The sequence below is a fragment of the Podarcis melisellensis genome (genome assembly GCF_964234715.1).
Source record: "Podarcis melisellensis genome assembly, chromosome: Z".
Taxonomy (NCBI): domain Eukaryota; kingdom Metazoa; phylum Chordata; class Lepidosauria; order Squamata; family Lacertidae; genus Podarcis; species Podarcis melisellensis.
The window spans coordinates 4,589,031-4,609,643 of record NC_138547.1 but is presented as its reverse complement, the minus strand read 5'-3'; the positions used below and the strand labels follow the sequence as shown (position 1 = coordinate 4,609,643).

General features: G+C 47.8%; 1 protein-coding gene across 1 annotated transcript in view; it reads right to left on the bottom strand.

Annotated features, from left to right (window-relative positions):
* COL27A1 (collagen type XXVII alpha 1 chain) overlaps window positions 1-20,613 on the bottom strand; it is a 248,382-nt gene that overhangs the window by 197,418 nt on the left and 30,351 nt on the right. The window contains exons 4-5 of the mRNA XM_081897734.1: window positions 12,496-12,549; window positions 8,437-8,490 (exon numbers count right to left, since the gene is read on the bottom strand). Coding sequence (XP_081753860.1) covers window positions 8,437-8,490; window positions 12,496-12,549 — 108 coding nt within the window. The remainder of the gene's footprint in view (window positions 1-8,436; window positions 8,491-12,495; window positions 12,550-20,613) is intronic.

Here is a 20,613-nt window from a genome sequence, read left to right as displayed (position 1 = left end):
AAGAATCAGCATGTTTTTACATGAGTAGAATGTGTCTTTTTATTTAAAATGCATCTCTGGGTTATTTGTGGGACATAGGAATTTGTTCATTCCCCCCACCAAAAAAAATATAGTCCAGCCCCCCATAAGGTCTGAGGGACAGTGGACTGGCCCACTGCTGAAAAAGTTTGCTGACCCCTAGTCTAGGAAGAGTCCTGCAGCCCAGACAGAGATATCTGGAGGGCTGGAGGGCTGGATCTGGAGATCTGTAGCTCTCCATCCCTGGAACAGATCAATGGCTCATTTGTCAGTTCTCTCCAGTCTAAGTTTTCAACCAGTGCTTATCAAGATGCTTGGGAGTGTGGGGGGAAATGGGGACAGAAAACTGCCCTTCTCTAGTCTTCTCAGAAGAACAATATTACACATGTAGACAATACAGAGCCAGATGTATCACTGACCTCAGTATAAAGCAGCTTCCTATGTTCCTATTTAATTCAGCCCTTTTTTCATTACCATGAGGACTGGAATCTTACTTTATTTTTAGGTGTTAGGGCAGTAGCTCAGTGGCAGAGCTCCTGCAAAACGTCCCTGGCTCAGTCTGCAGTATCTCCAGGCAAGCCTGCAAGAGGCCTCTGTCTGGAATCCTGGATAGCCACTGCCAGTCAGGGTAGGCAAAACCATGCTAGGATGGAACAATGGCCCGAGACAATATAAAACAGCTTCCTATGTGCCTAGTCACCAAAATACAGTAAAGGCTAAAGCTGCACAGATGAAGGGTGTTGCATGGTTTTTCATATAATGTACTCGATATATTGGGGCGCGGGTGGCACTGTGGTCTAAACTACAGAGCCTAGGGCTTGCCGTTTGGAAGGTCGGCGGTTCAAATCTCTGCAACAGGGTGAGCTCCCGTTGCTCGGTCCCTGCTCCTGCCCACCTAGCATTTTGAAAGCACGTCAAGTGCAAGTAGATAAATAGGTACCACTCCGGCGGGAAGGTAAACGAAATTTCTGTGTGCTGCTCTGGTTCGCCAGAAGCGGCTTAGTCATGCTGGCCACATGACCCGGAAGCTGTACACCGGCTCCCTCGGCCAATAAAGCGAGATGAGCGCCACAACCCCAGAGTCATCCCTGACTGGACCCAACAGTCAGGGGTCCCTTTACCTTTACCTCAATATTTTACAATGACATAATTTTGATTTGTTCAGTTTTAGAATATGCAATCTTGCATTCTATATGTTGGTCATTTCTGTTATAGCAGGTGGCCTTATTACACAGATTTTATATCTGCATATTTGTTGCCATAGATCACAGCATATGCAGAAAAACAATTAACACTTCCATCAGTTAATCTCACTCGGAAATTCTTACAGGTCTGGTGTTTTGAGTCTGGGCTTCTCCACACTTACCCTTTGCCCTGCACTTTCTAGACATAGGTCTTTCCCTGTCTGTGCCGGAGCACTGCCTCCCCCCGCCCCGCCCCCCGCCAATACTTTCCCCAGGAAAACCCAATTTTTACCACTAGATCAGCGCAAACAGCAATTTGGGTTTTCCTGTGCCTGGAAATGCTGAGCATTTGTGTGACTGAACTTTCTTTTTTAGCTTGCTAGAGCCGAAGCTGTATATTTGCATCTTTATTTCACCTCCAGCCCCTCTGTAAAAGTGGAAATTTTATCTTCAGCTTCCTAACCACGTGGAAGAACTAAAATGTTGTCAAATTCTTTGGCGCTTCTCTTAAGAAAATTTCTATTATATAAATACAAAAGGGTTCTTTTTAAAAAATGAAATGAAAAGAAAATCAACCAGTGCTTTCCCAGTTGTGGGGGGGGGACCCCCCAGCTGGATGAGTAGTGATTCCCGTTAGTTTCGGTGCAATATCAACTGCATCATCCTTCTAATTCCCACAAACACTCCAACTTCCCGCTTTAATAGCCCAACATTCACACACACCCCTCAGTCCAGGCCAAGAGGAGATCTGTTAGTTGGGAAATAATTCTTGGAAAACGGCTGCAGAGAGCACTGCTGATTCAGTACAGATATTGCTGCCCAAATTCTGAATGAAGACTGACCGGCTTTGCCAAGCGGTAAAATGAAGTCATGCAGATAATTCCACTTTGCATGCAGCTGCTATCATAGCTGGAGTTCCTTTCTGAGGCATCCTCATCTCAAGCCTAGGAGCAAATTGCCAGCTACATTTAAGAGCAGGGAGTGGCACGGAAATGTCCTCAAACTTCGGGGGTTGGAGGTAGTCATCTCACAAAAGCAAACCAGAGAGTATCTCCAGATTTTAAATTTTATTTTGCATATGTGCCAATCAAATGAACAAAAGCAGCCATCTGTGGTGGATCTATCCTATCTAAATCCTGCTTGTTCAGCAGCTGAAATGACTTCCTCTTCTAAGCAAAGTTAGTTTATTACGAAGCTGCTTTTGCATAAAGTTTGCCAATTACAGTGGTACCTTGGGATGCGAACAGGATCCGTTCCGAAGCCCCGTTCACATCCTGAAAAGAACGTAAGACACGACAGTGCGTCTGCACCTGCGCAGTTCACGTTTCGCCGCTTCCGCACATGCGCGTGACGTCATTTTGAGCGTCTGCGCATGCGCAAGCAGCGAAACCCGGAAGTAACGCGCTCCGTTACTTCCGGGACTCCACGCAGCGCAACCCGAAAGCGCTCAACCTGAAGCGTATTTATCCCGAGGTATGACTGTATTGCAATCTATTGGCTGATACAGTGGTACCTCTGGTTACATACTTAATTCGTTCTGGAGGTCCGTTCTTAACCTGAAACTGTTCTTAACCTGAAGCACCACTTTAGCTAATGGGGGCCTCCCACTGCTGCTGCACGATTTCTGTTCTCATCCAGAAGCAAAGTTCTTAACCCGAGGTACTATTTCTGGATTAGCGGAGTCTGTAACCTGAAGCATATGTAACCTGAAGCGTCAGTAACCCAAGGTACCACTGTAGTTGGGAGGACCATCTTTAGAGCCTTTTTTAAAGGCGAGGACAATTCCAGGACTCAGGACAACTGCTAACAAAGAAACCCAGCAGCTAATATTAGATTTTGAAAATTCTGGTGTGATGAATTCTATTTAGCGTTTTATTTCTTTTTAACCAGGAGGCAAGTGGTATGGAAATGTAGAGAACTGAGCTTAAGATTGGAAAAATGAAAAACTGAAGTTGACAGATGCGTCCATCCCTGGTAATGATCCTATGAAGCTCAGTTGGTTAGAGTATGGTGCTGATAACACCAAAGTCACAGATCAATTCCCATATGGGACGGCTGCACATTCCTGCATTGCAGGGGGTTGGACTAGATGATCCTCAGGGTCCCTTCCAACTCTACAGTTCTATGATTCTGTGAAGAACAGCTGGCTGAATCAGGCCAGTGGGCCATCTAGCGCAGTCTCTTGCTCTCTGCAAGAAGGACTTGAGCAAAACAGTAGCTCTGCCCACACAATTCCCATCCACTGTTATTCAGAAGCATCGCTGCTTCCCACTGTGGAGGCTCAGACTGGGCAATATATAATCCAAAATCAGTTTTAAGTCCATATTGTGATACCGGCTTCATAATTTTTTACTCAGCTATATATCACAAATCATGATGTGTGTGTTTGTGTGTGCTATGCAAAAACCACAATGCAGGAAAAACCACAAAGGCAGCCATTGCTGCTACACAGCACCATCCTTATTTCAGACATCATGATGCATTGGTATATTGCAATCAGTGTTCGAAACTCCCACTGTTCTAGGCACATTTTGCGACAAGGAATTTCATTATGGCGAGCAGTTTCTGAGCTCTGGCTGCAGTAGTGCACCTAAGATTTCAGATTAAAACTGCAGAGTGGAAGGAAAAGAGGACCTTTTCCTGCCTCCCCACTTCCAGTTACTCTCTGAAGATTGGAGAAGAGACCCTCTTAAGAATATTGGGGGGTGGGCAGGGGGAGGACTAGACCGTGTGAAAAATGAACATAATATTGTAGCAGCAGCCCATTCATTTTCAGCTTTGTATTCTTATAAAAAAGCGTGCCTAGACATTCCGTTGTTGCACCCAGAACCTAGGTTTAAGGTGCCATTCAGCTTCTTAATATCTCAGTTTCTAACACTAATTGCAATGTTTGGCTGGAGATAGATCATGATGTTGAAAAACAGATAGCATCCAGTCCTAGTGGAGGCAGAGCATAGCCATTGTAGCTAGTAGCTATTGATAACCCTCTCCTCCATGAATTTGTCTAATTAAAAGAGGATTAGACAAATTCATGGAGGAGAGGGTTATCAATCCAAGCCATCCAAGCTGGTGGCCATTACTGTCTCTTACGAAGGCAAGTTCCATTGTTTAATCACCGTATTTTTCGCTCTATAGGACGCACCCGACCATAGGACGCACCTTGTTTTAGAGGGGGAGAACGGGGGGGGGGAATCTCCCCCTCTCTGCTCAGCGACCCTTCAGCGAAGCAGCAGGAGAAACGGAGCCCCTTCCATTTCTCCTCCAGCTTGGCTGAAGAGGCACTGCGTAGCTCTCCCTCTCTGCTGAAGCCAGGAGAGTCTTGCTCTCCTGGCTTCAGCAAAAGAAACCCGAAGCCTTCAGAGCGCAGTGCGAGTTCCTGCTGCGCTCCAAAGGCTTCAGGCGGCTATCCCTCAAGCCTGGAGAGCGAGAGGGGTCCGTGCTCCCTCTGCGCTTCGGAGGCTTCACGTTGCTATTGCTGAAGCCAAGGAGGCTGCATTCGCCCCATAGGACGCACAAACATTTCCCCTTAATTTTTGGAGGAGGAAAAGTGCGTCCTATAGAGCGAAAAATACGGTAGGCACTGCATGAAGGATAACTTTCTTTTAACTACCCGGAACATTCAGTTTCATTGGATAACAACAGGTTTTAGTGTAATGACAGAAGAAGAAAAGCCTTTCTCTATCCACTTTCTCCATGCCTAATGCATAATAAACTTCCATCACACCACCTCTTACTCCCCCTTTTCTCTAAACTAGAAAGTCGCAAATGCTGCAAGCTTTCCTCATAGGGAGTCGCTCTAGCCCGTTGATTGTTTTGGTTGCCCTTGTCTGAAAAGCAGGATACAAGCAACCCAACAAAACTTAAAGCAAATGCACATCCGCTCACTCCTGGCCTAGTACAAGACTGATTTCCCTGCCCCTTATGACAGGGGAACTATGAAGCTAGAGAGAGATCATTTTGTGCTCCCACTTCCAAGCCAGAGGCCAAGGCTATGCTTCCAGATGAAGCTGCCCAATATCATTACGGGCAACACAGACCAATCAGGAGCTACAGGAAACATTCAAACACATCCATCCTCTGGAGAGCCATAAACTTCACTCTCCAAAACAGGAGAGAGCCCTCTACCCCACCTTCCATGCTGCAGAGGGTTATCCAGAAAACATCGCCTCCCCCCCTTCCTAGCCAGCTAATGAGGCAGGAAGCTCATCTCAGCCTCAAACAGATGTTCCTTTCAAATTAAGAGATTGCCTGATAATGACAACAAAAACATTTAAAGAAAAAAAATGGGGAGGATAAAGCCCCACTAACTGGACACAAGGCCAGAGACTGTTGCCAAAGACCAACAAACGGAAACGCAAAAACGGCAAGATAGTGGCAGCAGCTGAAGATAGTGACAACCTGACAAGTGACAGTTGGGTGGCCACATAGGAACAATATTGGAAACTGCCTAATACTTAGTCAGAAGAGCACTGGTCCATCTAAACTCAGCATAGTCGGCACTGACTGGCAGCAGCTCTCAGAAAGGAGGCTTTACCAGCCCTGCCTGGAGATGCCATTGATTGAACCTAGGATGCTCTGCCTCTAGGCTATGGCCCTTCACCTTCACAGCCCCTGCAGAGAGTCTAAATCACCATGCAATTCAGACCCCGCCTAAAAGGAAAAAAGGAAGGAACCTTGAGAGGCACAATTTTTTAAAAAATGCCCAACTGCTACTAAGATGCTCTGGAGAACTGCATCCTTGGAACAAACCCGCAGCAGCCACACCCCTCTCAATTGCTGTCAGAGCTAATTAAGCACCCGCTCTCAATTAGGCACTGAAGTGTCCTGTTTTTAACCTACACCTTGCTAATTGAGCAGGCAACATCTCCTCACATCTCCTCACTTGCTGATCCACGCCCAACAGAGAAATTTTCGCTTTTTCCAAACAATCTGATTCTGAAACTGTGTGTGTGCGTGTGTGAATTTGTGTTTACAGGGTGGGTCCTTTTTCATTTCTCCTCACCCCTGCTCTTTCTTTTATACTATGTTTGCTATATATATTTTAAAAAAAAAACAACCTGCAACAATAAATCTTTATCTAAATCAGGGCATACTTCTTCTCTGTGTTTTGTTTATTACAGAAGCAGAGTGCTCCTGTTCAGGGGTCCAGCTGGCCAAGTCTGGGACTGGTGGGGTGGAAGCAGGGCCGGCCCATCCCCCAGGCAAGGTGAGGCAATTGCCTCAGGCCACAGGATCCACAGGGGCAACTGATCCTGACGTGGATCTTTATTTCCCCCTTGTTCCTGATGTCAGTCTTCATTCAACCCTTCTTCCCTGGCAGGGAGGGGGGGCACCATTCTGTGGTTCACCTCAGGTGCCAAAATGTCTTGAGATGACCCTGAGTGGAAGGCAGGGAGGCCAAGAGTAGGTGGAGCCATATCCAATGATGGGCAGAGCCAACTAATGTTTGTTATGTCTCCTGCCAAGTTCTACATAGTCAACACTGAGATCAAGGAGGAGGAAGCTGACAGACAGTGCCAGACACACTTTCCCTTAAGTTCATACCTCTATGCCCTGTTTTTAATTTGATCCAGGGCTGGGTATCCAGGCTTGTGATTTTTGCCTCAGATTGTACTTAGGGAAAGATCCCTGAAGACCCTTGTTTTCCTGTTCATTCTTCCTATCTTCAATAGCCCACTTTTCATGTTGTCTCCACATTCAGCTCTGCCCATCCGTGGCAGAGAATCAGAAAACCAGATAAATCAATCATACGGCATAAACAAAAGGAGCCAGGTGGGAGGATGTGTGAGCAGGCCATCCCCAACACAGCTCCTTGGAAAGTGAAATCCTGCTCAGGTGCTATTTTAGGACTGGTTCAGGGCAACTTTTTCTTCAGGTTTTCAGCAGACTGCATTTGTTCTGATTCAGCAGTAAGCAGTGGGTTTTCCTTGTGGAAGTGGCAAGCCAGAAAACACAAAAAGCTATCAGACCCATAATAAGAGATTGACACTAAACACTGGAAATCGCGGGACAAACGAGAGTGTGGGTGGGTCCTAAGAAAGCAGGCAGGTGGGGGCTGGCTGAGGGTGGTGGACTAGTGACCCCTTTGCCGTGATGGACCAGCCCCCACTGACTTACTAATACCAAGGAGGTTAACACTTGCTCAGAGAAACTGGGGTTTCTGAGAGATTTCATCTCTCAGGGCCAGAAGCATCAGAGATGAAAGCTTTCGATTCTGACTTGTAAAACCAATCTTTTTTAAAAGGGGGGGGGAGGGAACCCTACACAAAGAAACATGATCTGGAAGTCATCAACAAGAACATAAATTACAAAAAGGCTACAAGGTAGTGGACTGGTTTTTAGCTCTCCCCCCTCCTTTTTTTTTACAACCTCGCTTTTTCAGACTGTATAACAGCACTTTTAAATTCAGAACAGCTGTCACCCGCCAACACATCTCTACCGCCTAATTCTTAATCAGACAGAGGCAGCAGGCCAGTTTAGTGGAAAGCTTCCCCCACCTCTCTAGAACATTAAGAGTGTTGAAGACATCAACCAACCTATGAAGAGAAGAAATGAAGAAAGAAAGAAAGAAAGAAAGAAAGAAAGAAAGAAAGAAAGAAAGAAAGAAAGAAAGAAAGAAAGGAAGGAAGGAAGGAAGGAAGGAAGGAAGGAAGGAAGGAAAAGGCTTCTATTTTTTCTGCAACACTTCCAGGTGTTTTTAGAACACCTTCCTTGATCTTTTATCGGCATAATTGGCCTTAGCGTAAGTGCTGCAATTGTAGAGCTGGGTAGAACCAGCAGCCCACCTAACGTGGTTTCAGCCTTTCTGAAAGGAGCCAGGTTGAGGCCACACAAGTTTGAGCAAAGTGGTGACAAACTTCTCCTGGGAACCAGGCTACAGGGAACCAGACAGAGGGCCTTCTCGGTAGTGGCGCCCGCCCTGTGGAACGCCCTCCCATCAGATGTCAAAGAGATAAAGAATTACCTGACATTCAGAAGACATCTTAAGGCAGCCCTGTTCAGGGAAGTTTTTAATATGTAATGCTGTACTGTTTTTAACACTGATTGGGAGCCGCCCAGAGTGGCTGGGGAAACTCAGCCAGATGGGCGGGGTATAAATAATAAATTATTATTATTATTATTACTCCTGCTGTGAGTCTCTGGTATCTGGTAGCCAGGACTACTGCAAATCTGATCATCTTCCATGGCTCACAGATGCCCAGTGGCCCACAAGCATGCCGGTCTCTTCCCTTACCTTAGCGCCAGGTGGGCCAGGCCGGCCAGGATTCCCATGGGGGCCAGGAGGACCCTGAGAAAACAAGGAAGTCAACATCAAAACTTGCCCTGCACCCTTTTCCCACCCACAACATTCCTCCACGGGCACAGTCCTGCCTTGTGTCTTTCCTGGAAGTGACCCATTTCTGGCTCAGAATCAAATGCTGCAGAGCTGCCTGCTCAGGACCTGACCTCTATGAAAGCTCTTGTGTAACCACAAACACACTGCAAACAGTGGCAGCATTAAGAAGATCATATTGTGGCTTAATAAGCCAAGGCAGTGGTTTTCAACCAGTGGGCCGTGGCACCCTGGGGTGCCTTGAAGGATGGTCGGGGTGCCGTGAGCAACATTGTCCTCTGTTCCTCTTTCCTTCCCTCCCTCCTCTGATGCCCTTTCATGTTTCTGCCTCCCAAAGGCTTGTGCAGCTCTTTGTTGCAGCAGCCCTGGCTACAAGCTCCCCAGACGAATGGTGCCTCTGGGGCTGGCCAGGGGGTGCTTCCCAAGCCCCTGTGGGGCAGTGTGAGGAGGCACCTCTCTTTGGGGCAAGGTGGGCAGTTCAGAGGCCAGGGTGCAGCTGCCCAGAGGACTCTCAAGGGGAGGGGAGAGGAGGCTGAGAGAACACTCCACAAGGGAGGGTGTTCGAAAAAGGGTGAGAGGCTACCAGCTCTGCAGGCAAGGGGGGACATAATCGGGCTCCTGAGCCCCACAGGGGTACTGCAGAAAGAATGCAGTTGTCAAGGGAGCTGTGGACTCAAAAAGATTGAAAACCTCTGAGCCAAGGTAACAAGCAAGCCTCACAAGCTCTGTTTTGCTCTTTCATGGAGTGCTTTGGCATGTCTAAAATGTCTCTTTGAACTCTGATCAATGCTTCTTGCTTGCACAGATGATAAAATTAACCTCAGTTGCCCCACCCACTTTTGCTTCTGGCCCCGCCCACCATTAACACGTGGTGCCACCCACTCCCATAAAGTTGATTCCTACAGGGTAGCTCAAGCCATAGGCTGACAGGACTGGGCCACAGGGAACAGTTTGAGGTGATCCAGGATCAAGGAACCAAAAGCTGTGGGGTGAACAAAAAGCCAGAACCAAGGATCACATCCAGACGGAAGGGCAAACCAGAGCTCTGAGCCTTTGTTGCTCAAGAAAGGCTCAAGCAGCACAGGAAGTGCTCTTACACCCTTCCTGTCCAGGGGAGATCCTATTTTGGGCAGAGTCAGTGCCTGAAGGCACTTCCCTGAGAAGCTGCCACCTGCAGCTCAGAGGTTCACCAAATGCAGCAGCAACAGATCCAGCAGCTGTTGACACAGGCCATGGCCGCCACCTCTGTCACTAGGCCTGCACCTTGAGCAGATGCACACCAAGCAGAAATCTAGCAGGAGAAACTTTCCCCTGCCTGCAGACACTATAATGAAAGTGGGTGTGGGAGCTTGCCTACTGAATTTTTGCTTCTCACACAATTGTGGAAGGCTAAGGAGGCTTGGGGGCATGGGGAACTGTTGATTCTAAACATGAAAAGGGGGACTGTGAAAAAGGACTCAAAGAGTACTTGCAAAGCTGCTTTTGATGTTCAAGTGATTTCTTCACAATGGTCCTGTAATAAGTGTTTGTGCCCAGACAGACACCTAAATGGCAAAGACTCATCTATGGGTAACATCCTGGTCAAACAGGATCCAAGCTATGGGCCCTACATCAAAGCTTCACACAGCACCTGCTGCACAGATGGGGCAGTTGCAGCCCTCTGGGTCTTAGGACAGCAACTCTATCCACCAGTGACTACATGGATTGGAGCTGATGGCTTCCAACTGTTCCTGGAGGGCATCACACTGGCTGCCCCTGCGGAATACACACCAGTTCACCCTTCACTGGTTTAAAACATCCTGAATAGACTGGATATCCTGAATAGACTGGAAATTCTAAGCACCATTATGCATATACATAATGGTGGGGAGGGGCAAGTTAGTTTGAAGTGAATGTTACACAAACACACACTGTATATACACACACACACAAAGAGAAATCATGGGTGTGGAAACTTTTTCAGCAATCTTCTGGGGGCCACAAACTCATAGCAGGCAGGGTCCAGAGGGAAATGTGGCCAGAGCAACAGATGTGAACTATACTGCTGCACAACACACTGACATAGCCCACCCACCCCCCATCCTCCATGCAACTAGCCAAGCAAGAAGCATTATCAAGGAAACCTTCAAGAATTTGTCCGGAGTTCAAGGGCAAAAAAACATCTGCAACAAGGATGTAAAGCAAGTTGGGGACGTGGCTGGGGTGAGTTGCAGAGGGGTCTGAAGTGTGTATGTGTATATATCTAACACATATGCGCATGCACGCACACACACACATTGACCCTCCTCATCAGCAGAACAAGCCAAGGCAGAAAAATACCTCCCATTCATGGTCTCTGAGATTCCATGGAAAGTTTCCTCCTTGGGATGCCATTTTATGCCAGAGGACCAGCGGCAGCAGCAAAACCCAGAGAACAATCCTGCAATGTGCTCTCTCAAAAAGAGTGGGGCAGGGGGAGGGAGAAGGGGAGTTCCCAAAGGTAGTGGGTCTCGTAATCTGGATGGAATGCCATTCACATGAGGTGGGGGAGGGAGTCTGCTTCTTTGGGAAACCCAGAAAGCACCAGCCGGAGAACGGTTGCAGCACTGCCAGTAGCTGCAGTAAACGACCCCCTCCCTCAGAAGCACCCCCTTCACACACCCATCCTCTTTTTAAAAATAGTTTGTTGGTTCAAGGTCTTCTTTTAAAAAATAAAATGAAAAAGATAGAAATGTTAAGTGGGTGCAATTTGCCTTCTCTGCCACATTCTGGATTCTTAGTCAAGAAGTGTCCAGATGCTCGTTTGCACAGCTCATTTTTGTGAATTTTTGGGGATGGATAGAGCGAGTGGGAAGCAGAGGCGGGGTAGAGGGGAAACAAATGGCAGCTTTTCTCCTCTTGACCTATAGATTCCACCCTGACCTTTGGTTTGCCGAAGTAGGAGCTACATATTTGAAGGGAAGCCAAACAAACCGTTTCTTTAAAAACTTTCTTTCCTTCCCTACCTCTCCACCCCCACCCGCTTTGGCCCCTCAAGAAAAGCCTTCCAGTGTGCAGGAGACTCTTGACAAAAGGGAGCGGGCTTCACTCTCCACACCCTCTGGGGAATAGTCAAAGCCGGCTTCCTGTCAACCCACAGCTTGAGTCTTCCCTCTCACAGTTAAGCTGCCCTAGGTCAATGACAGCATCTGCCTCACATGCAAAAGGCTCCAGGCTCAATGGCATCTCCAGGTAGGACAGGAGCCACATTTGTTCACACCATACATTCAAGGCACCATGCGTCAGTCATGAGAGACAATGGAGTGCACCTCCATGAGTGAAGTAAAAGGTCTGTAGCACTGAAGTGACCTCCCATGGGCCACGAGCCTGGGAAGTGTGTCTGGAGGTCCTGGGCTGCCCTCTTGGCCTTGCTATTGTGGTCCAAGGGGCTGCAGGAGTTGCCGGAAGGAGGTGTATGGGGCACCATTTAACTGTCTTAGGGACTCCACATTGGATTTGTGTGGGAATTACGCCTTAGCTTTTCTTCTCCCGAAGATATCCCACAAGGGAGGCTTAGGATCGAGAGTTTTCCTCCCTCTCCCATACGGGCTACCTTCCCAGGCTGAGGAGTCCCATCTGCCCCTCACTTCCCTCTGCAGCACGTGCAGAAACCACTTTCTTGACCGTTGGACCCACTATTGGTCTCATCAACTCAATCCACCAGAGCCTGTCTTCGCATGCATGGAAAGTCCATAATTCCCCATGGGTTAGAGACCCATCGGCTACCCTCACCTGGTTTAGCCAGCCACCTGAAGCCATTCCCAGGGTGTGGCCGCTGTCACATGTTGACAGCTTCTAGGAGCCACAGGTGAGCGCTGAGTGCATGAGTTCCTCAGCCTTGCTATACAGCAAAAGGTGTCCTGCAGCTAGAAAATGTGGCAGCCTTTAGACTTGGGGGGCTCACTGCAAATTCACCCACATTTCCCCCTGTGCTTTACTTACCCGTGGGCCTCGCTTGCCAGGCGGTCCTGGTAAACCGGGCAGACCTGGGAGGCCCTGAAAAGAAAAGAAAAAAGAGAACACATTTCAACTTTCATTTTTTTCTGAGGCACTTCGTATATTCATGGCCTGTCTTTTAGCAGCCATTTCTGGCATTAGTTCCTGAGTGCGGGGTGAGTATTCTTATTCGAGTGACTTTCGAGTAGCACTTTTAGTATATTTGTATGTTCCAATGGGGGGACGCAGGTGGCGCTGTGGGTTAAAGCCTCAGCGCCTAGGACTTGCCGATTGAAAGGTCGGCGGTTCGAATCCCTGCGGCGGGGTGCGCTCCCGCTGCTCGGTCCCAGCGCCTGCCAACCTAGCAGTTCGAAAGCACCTCCGGGTGCAAGTAGATAAATAGGGACCGCTTACCAGCGGGAAGGTAAACGGCGTTTCCGTGTGCGGCTCTGGCTCGCCAGAGCAGCGATGTCACGCTGGCCACGTGACCCGGAAGTGTCTTCGGACAGCGCTGGCCCCTGGCCTCTTAAGTGAGATGGGCGCACAACCCCAGAGTCTGGCAAGACTGGCCCGTACGGGCAGGGGTACCTTTACCTTTACCTTTATGTTCCAATGGATTATGCAGATCTGTATTCCACCTTCCTCACAAATTGCTTTGAATTCCTTTAAGTTGTGTGCAGTAAGCCTGATGTGCTGAAACCAACTAACTAAACATTCACTTAGGGCAGGAGTGGAGGGACTTTTCCAGCCAGAGAACTGCATTCCCTTCTGGGCAACCTCCTAAGGGCAGGAGTGCCAACTTCCATAAAATACTGGGGGGGGGGGGCGGCAGGTAAGCACTGCACTGCCGCACATAACTGATCACAAGGCTCAGCACACACACACCGTTTGAATGGCAATGCCCTCAAATATTTGGGGGGGGGGAGCAAAAGGACCTCAGCCCCCAGGAGTTGGCTCCTATGCCTGAGGGCCACATGGCAGCAGTGGGTGGGACCGGAGGCAAAAGCAAAAAGAGAAACATGTGTGGATTTTGCCTTTGTATGGTAGGCTAGTTTCCAAACGCCCTCAAACAGCATTGCTGACACCGATTGGTTGGACAAGGAGGGGTGGTGGGAGGAACCAGCTGGGGCTCCTAACCCAGGGATTGATGGTGGGAAGACAATGAGTGGTCACAGGAAGATGAGGGAGAAGACTGGGTGGAGGTAACAGGATAGGTGTCAAAAGAAGGAAGAGGCTGTGGCAGTGAGCAGTCCAGAATCGGAGGCAGAAGCTGAAGCAGGTAAGTGGGAGGAGGGAGGTCATGAGGCAAAGATGGGTCAAGCTGATGAAGAGCCATTGGTATCTCACCCTCCTGCTGCAACAAGCTCCCCTCCTCCCATCTCCCAGAACCAGGAGAGGGCTGAAATGGGTGGAGCAGCAACGGACTGCAAGCAGGCACAGTCTCTGATTGCTTACAAGAAGCCCTGGAGAGGAGGAGACATAGATGTATATGGGGAAGTGGGGACTTGCAGTCTCTGCAACTGGTTTTATGGATAGTCTACAGTGCATGAGCTGCTGTGCTCTTTAGGCCTGAAACTCAGCCAAGTCTGTGGAGATCATGTTTTGCTAAGAAAGAGTTAACTCCAGGTTTGAACTGTGTGATTTAGTGACTGATTTGCTCTGTAAAACTTGCTATCCTCCATTGAGGGAAGCAAGAGGCATGATCAGAGCTCAATGACACATTCCAGCCAGGTAAAAAGAAGCTCAAGGAGGGCCACAGAAGTCTGGACGGTGCCAGAATCTGAGGTTCCTCACCCCTGGTGGAGCTGCAACGGAAAAAAGCCTTGGGTGCAGTCAACATTTACTTATGCATTCGTTCATTCAGCCTTACATTTAAATACCACCATTCTTCCAAGGAGCTCAAGGTGATGTAAGTGGTTCTTTTCTTCCCTACTTTATAGTCAAAACAAACCTGAGAGGTAAGTCAGGCTAAATAGCAGCTGGCCTGAAGTCACCCAGTGAGCTTATAGGCTGAGCAGGGATTTGAACCCTAGTTTTTCTGGCTCTCGTCCAACTCTCTAAGCACAACACCACACTGCCTTTCAAAAGAACCTAAAGAGGTTCACTCCTGCATCACACCAAGTTGGGTCCAACAAGTTCAGCATCCTGCTTCCTGCAGTGGCCAGCAAAATACTTCTGGGAAGCACACAAGCCAGAGGTCATGGATGCAACAGCCTTTCCCCATTGTTTGACCACATACCTCAAACAGGACAGCTCTGGGAGGTTCTGTTGACTGAAATTTCAGGAGCTGAAATTGGGGGCCTCTTTATGCAAAGCAGGCAATCTCCCTCTGAGCCATGCCCCTTCCCCAAACTGGTCCAAAGGTGTTGGGGTAGTTTTTTTTATATATAAAAAGCACTCCTACCTGAGGCTTTAAGGCTGTTTCAGTGAAACTGTTGCATTCTTCCAATTAAGCCTTTCCAGCATACCCAACTATATTTCAGAATAAACCAAATGTCTCCTTAAGGATTTATGTTTAAGTAGCTTGTTATAAATGATGAGTTTGGGGTTTTCCACCCCCCTGCCCTCCTCTTTGTATGAGAGAAAGGGGGAGTGAGAGAGACCAGAAGGCTCAAGAATGCTTGGAAGCTGGCTCTGACTTCTCAAGAGCTCTGGAGACTGCACAGCTTTTACCAAAAGTAGACCTCGGCTCCAAATGCAGATGCAACTCCAGCAAGACAGCAGGTGTATCTGGGGCCAAAATTAACAAGAGGGCATAGCTGGGACAGCAGCCAAGGACCCCACAATTCAGCTCTGTGCAGCTGCTCTTACACTCTTTCCAGGAAAGGAAAGCACTCACTCAGCATAGGACCAAAACTGGGATTCTTCAGATCCTTCCAAAGCTGCAGCCTCATCCATCTCATGGTGGCTGAAAAGCAGGGAAATGGGGCAGAGAAACCTTGATGGGCAACATGTTGTGTGTGTGTGTGTGTGCACATGTGTATGAATGGCAGGGGTGGGAGGAGCCAGAGGCAAAGGGGGTGGGGGGAAAGATTACCTTTTACCTTTGGATAGGAGGCTGCATTCCAGTCACACAAATGTCTTAACACACACACACCTCCCTATCCAGGAAAGCAGGTGGTGCTATCACAGTTGAAAAGCACATTCCAGGCAGGCAAAAGTACTCAAAAGCAGGGCTGGGGAATGATGCAGCTTGGGCAGAGGAGATGTGGCCTGGGGAAGAGTCCCAAAGGCCACACAGTCAGGTCTAGGAGGCCACATTCAGCCTCTGTGGAGCCTCCCTGCCCCTGACTTAGGTCACACGAAGCACAAAAGTATCATAGTCTGGATACTGGAATAACTATGAAAGAAGATGGGACTAGGATTTGTTTTGTGGCTGCTTTGCGTGGGCATCTCCAGATAGGACTGGTGGAAGACTCCTGCCTGATACTCTGGAAAGCTGCTGCTAGTAAATGTAGACAAGAGCTAGGTGAACCAATAGTCTGATTCAATATTAGGCAGCATTGTATGGCTCTTACTCCCAGCTACTACACAGGGTTAGGATTGCAGCCTTAGGTTACTTTGCTTCTGTTTCTTTCCTCCCCGCTGTCTTTTTATCAGCCTCACAAGGAGAGAAGGGGAGATTGTATCAGTCAAAAAGGATCAAACTGAGCTTCACACAAAGCTTTGAGCATGCATGCTCACCCTCTGCTCCAATTAAGAACACAGAAAGCCACTTTGAATTGCCAAAATGCAAGGTCTGGAACCAAGATACGTGCCCATTTCTCCGAGCACATGTGCCTTACTTACAACACGTTTTTCTTCTTGTTCGAAACTGAACAGGACCCAAGCTAGACAGCTACACATGCATCCAGAAGCTCTCTATATATACAGCAGAAAATCCTCTGCTCGGAAACTACATATGCTTCCAAAACAGTCATCATCGCCTCATATAGTCATACAATCACATGTTGTATATATTCACTTGTGGCATCGTTTCTGAAGGGCTTAAATAAAGACCTGGTTTTTGCAACTCTGCGGCCCACAGCAAAGAGGTAGAGAGAGAGAGAGAGATGTGTGTCGGCTAGGGAGGGGCAGGTGTCAACTCCCTGGGGAGCTGAAGTCAAGAGTCCAAGCCCATCTCCAAACCCAGCAATTTCCACTCTTCAAAAAGCTTGTTCAATTGCCAATAGCATTCCCATGTGTCTGTGCCAGCCTCTGGGCATATGGAACAGGACCTACCTACTCTGTGGTGGCCCCTAGGTCTTTGGAACCATTTACACAACCTAGTCCAACTTGGCAATTGTTAAAGATTTGTTGTGTAGAAATCTACTCTTCCAAGTCACAAGGGGTGGGTAGGGAAGACGGTGTTGACTAGCTGAGAGAGGGCTGAGTTTTAAATGGATTTCACCATCATAGTTGGATGCTAAACTGAGTGGAGTTTTATGGTACATCATGAAAAGGCACCAAACTGAAGCTGCACCACTAAACTGTAGACAGCAAAAGGTGCTGTGATTTTTTTTAATGAGTTTGTATATATGCAGCGCACAATACCCCTTTAAGAATCATTTTAAAAAAAAAAGAGGCACAGATCATAATTAGTTTATGAAACTTCTATGCTACCTTTAAATGAAAATTTATAAAGTGGTATACAAAATTAAAACTGCAACAAGCTAGTCTCAGCTGATTGTATCATTGTGTGATAAGAAACCAGGACTACATCAAAAGGAAATCCAACAGTAAAAACCAAAATAAAGGATGCCAGCTAACTCAACTTCTGAAAACATGGCAAAAAAGGCCTTGGTTCTGAAGGCAGCAGAGGCTGGTCCATCAGACTGAATGGGGCACTGCCCTACAAACCACAGTATGCCCTTAGCTAGTCTCCCTCTGCCTGCCTGCCTATTTACAACCACCCCAGTGAGTGGTCTGTGATTGGGTCTGGCTGCACCAACTGTTGGGCCTTCTTGCCTTTCTTCCTCCTATCAGTCCTGCTGGGTATAAGTCACCACCGCCATAAAGGTCAAAGGGAACCACATGAGCCTACTACTGGAAGGCACAGCCCCCCCCCCAAAAAAGGCCCTGCACTTTGGGAAGGCCAACTCGACCTTCCATATAGCAAAGATGGTCCCACTGCAGAGTCTGGGGGAGCAAGCTGAGCTGACGGTAAAAGAAAGGGACTAAGAGGCAGAGGCACAAAGGTCCGTATAGTAAAAGCTATGGTTTTCCCAGTAGTGATGTATGGAAGTGAAAGCTGGACCATAAAGAAGGCTGATCGCCGAAGAATTGATGCTTTTGAATTATGGTGCTGGAGGAGACTCTTGAGAGTCCCCTGGACTGCAAGAAGATCAAACCTATCCATTCTTAAGGAAATCAGCCCTGAGTGCTCACTGGAAGCTGAGGCTCCAATACTTTGGCCACCTCATGAGAAGAGAAGACTCCCTGGAAAAGACCCTGATGCTGGGAAAGATGGAGGGCACAAGGAGAAGGGGACGACAGAGGACGAGATGGTTGGATAGTGTTCTCAAAGCTACCAGCATGAGTTTGACCAAACTGTGGGAGGCAGTGGAAGACAGGAGTGCCTGGCATGCTCTGGTCATGGGGTCACAAAGAGTCGGACACGACTAAACGACTAAACAACAACAAGAGGCAGAGATGGCTGTAGCAGCATCTTGGCAGGTCAAGAATCCAAATCAAGCAACAACAATGGTGAAAGACAGGTCCTTCAGCACCCTGGATAGGTCCCAGGGAAGTGACAGTTGTGTGGCTGGCTGACAACCAGGCTCTTACACCAGCAGTTGCCAATGTGGCACCCATGGGCACCATGGAACTCTTTGAGATTTCCCCCCTGGCACGCATAAAGCTTCTGAGTCCCCTCCACTCACTGTCCCCTTGGTCATGAGTTGGAGATGGTGGTTACCTTCTGCTCAGTGGAAGAGCTGGGGTTGTGGGGAGCAGGGGCTGCCATGTGAGGCCCCATGCTCCCCCCCTTCATGTTCCCCGCCATGTGTTTTCAAACACCTGAGTAGGGCTAACTAGGATGAGCTTCCTCACCGTGAGGCCAGAACATCCATCACTTCCACTTGTGTATCTATGCACAACCCCCAACAGAAACAACTGCCTTCATGCCAAGCAATGCACCGCATGAGTTCAACTAGCCATTATGTTCAGTCGCAGCTCCGTTCATAATGTGATTATGCAACTGCACAAATAGCCACAATATAATTAGTATTTTTTAAATTGAAAATAAAAACAAAACAACCAAATATAGAAGTTGTTACGTAATTACACTGCATGATCCAAAGGCCTCATCCTAATTGAGGGAGGGAGAGAGGGAGGGAGGGAGGCAATACTACCAGATAATTCAAGAGACAAGAATGCTAATTCTACCAGGGTCAGCCTGGAATTCCACATGGTATACAGCAGCAGCTGACTACATCTTTATTTATTTCTTTTACTATACACACACACACCACACCTTGAACAGATTCCCAGCGGTAGCTTATTTTTTAAAAAAACTAATGGTAATATGCAACATGCTTAGAGTAAGGGTCTACTTCCAAGAATGGCAAAGTTTGGAAATCTCCCTGAAATTGCACTAAAACGAATTATTTTTATGCTTCCACTTGTTAGTCGCTTTACAGTATAGACACACACAAAAGGTCCCAAAGTGACTTCACAAGATAAAATGCAAGCAAGTAAAAATAAAAGCAAAAAAGTTACAATAAAAAGAGTATAGAGAAAAAATCCTAAGATGTACACCCATCAAGACACTAAGCATCAAAAATCCTAATGCACCCCACTTAAAGCTGAGCATCGCAGTAGAGGCCAACTAAGCTACCAAAGTTAAGTTAAATAAAACAGGCAGGGAACTTTGTTTTAAAAATATATATATAATTGGTCATGACAAAACAGCAATTGAAATAAATGTTTTAACATAGATCCTGGGTCAGCTATGTGGCACCTGCAGTGCCTGAGGTCTTTCCCTGGTGCCCACAAAGGTGCTGAATGCCCACCCCATTTGACTCCAGCTCCCATCATCTCGATCAGCAGGACCTCAATCAGGTCAAGGTCCGGATGATGGCAGTTGTGGTTCAATATCTGGAGGGCATGGGTGTTGATATTTTCACCCTTCCCATTGCAAGAACCTCCTGATCTGATGTTTTGAGAAAGGAGGGGGCAGAAACTGCTCTTTTACTCTTCCACTCCTGACTGACTGCCTGACTCTGTGTGGGGGGACAGTCTTATCTATGTAGTGACTAGACGGCTGAGTGGGAGCTGTAACACTCATGCAAGCCAATAGTTCGTTAGTTTGTAGTAGCTATTAGAAATAAAAAGGAGTTATGCTTCTCAGCTAGCTTCCGCGTTATTTATACTCTGCATGAGTCTGGTGCTCAGAATGCACAGTCGTGGGTCCAGGGCACTGGGACCTGTTTTCCAGGATTGGAAGGTCTCTGAAAGTGCTCCAGTCGCCAAGCCCAGTCGGGGCAGAACCAGTTATTGAGCCCAGTCGCTGTGCATTGGTTGGAAGGCGTACCCACAACAGGTTCCCCAGCCCCTGGTGTACAGGATATGCTGGAGATAGGGGGTTATGTGGTTCTGAAGCCTCCCTGAATAAGGGAGTAGTTTTTGAAACTTGCAATGTGTATCCTCCCGCCAACTATCTCTTCTCTGATACTGCCTATAAGCTGTCAGGGGCTTGAACAGATAATTCAGTGCTTAAGATGGTTGGATGGCACCTTGTACACTTCCTTCCAGCTACTCTTACAGCCAAGCTGGTGCCAAACGTATTGCTGTTTTCCTTTGGACCGCATTAGCTAGATCAAGGGGGCAGGGATCTTGTCATCTGGGCTGTTCAGGATCTCCATTTATACTGGCCAGGCTTGCGACTCAGGGAGGTTACTTCTGCTGTGGTTTGACTTCACCCCCAGAGGCAGACTCCATTGTCTCTTGAGACAGATGCATGCCAACAGGAAAACTAGCCACAATGGCTATGTTCTCCCTCCACTTTCAGAGAAAATACAGCTCTGAATGCCAGTTGCAGGGAATCACAACCAGGGAGGATGCTCTTCTGCTAAGGTTCTTGCTTGCAGATTTCCCATTGGGGAATCTGGTTGGCCACTTTGAGAACAACACTAGAGCCCCCCC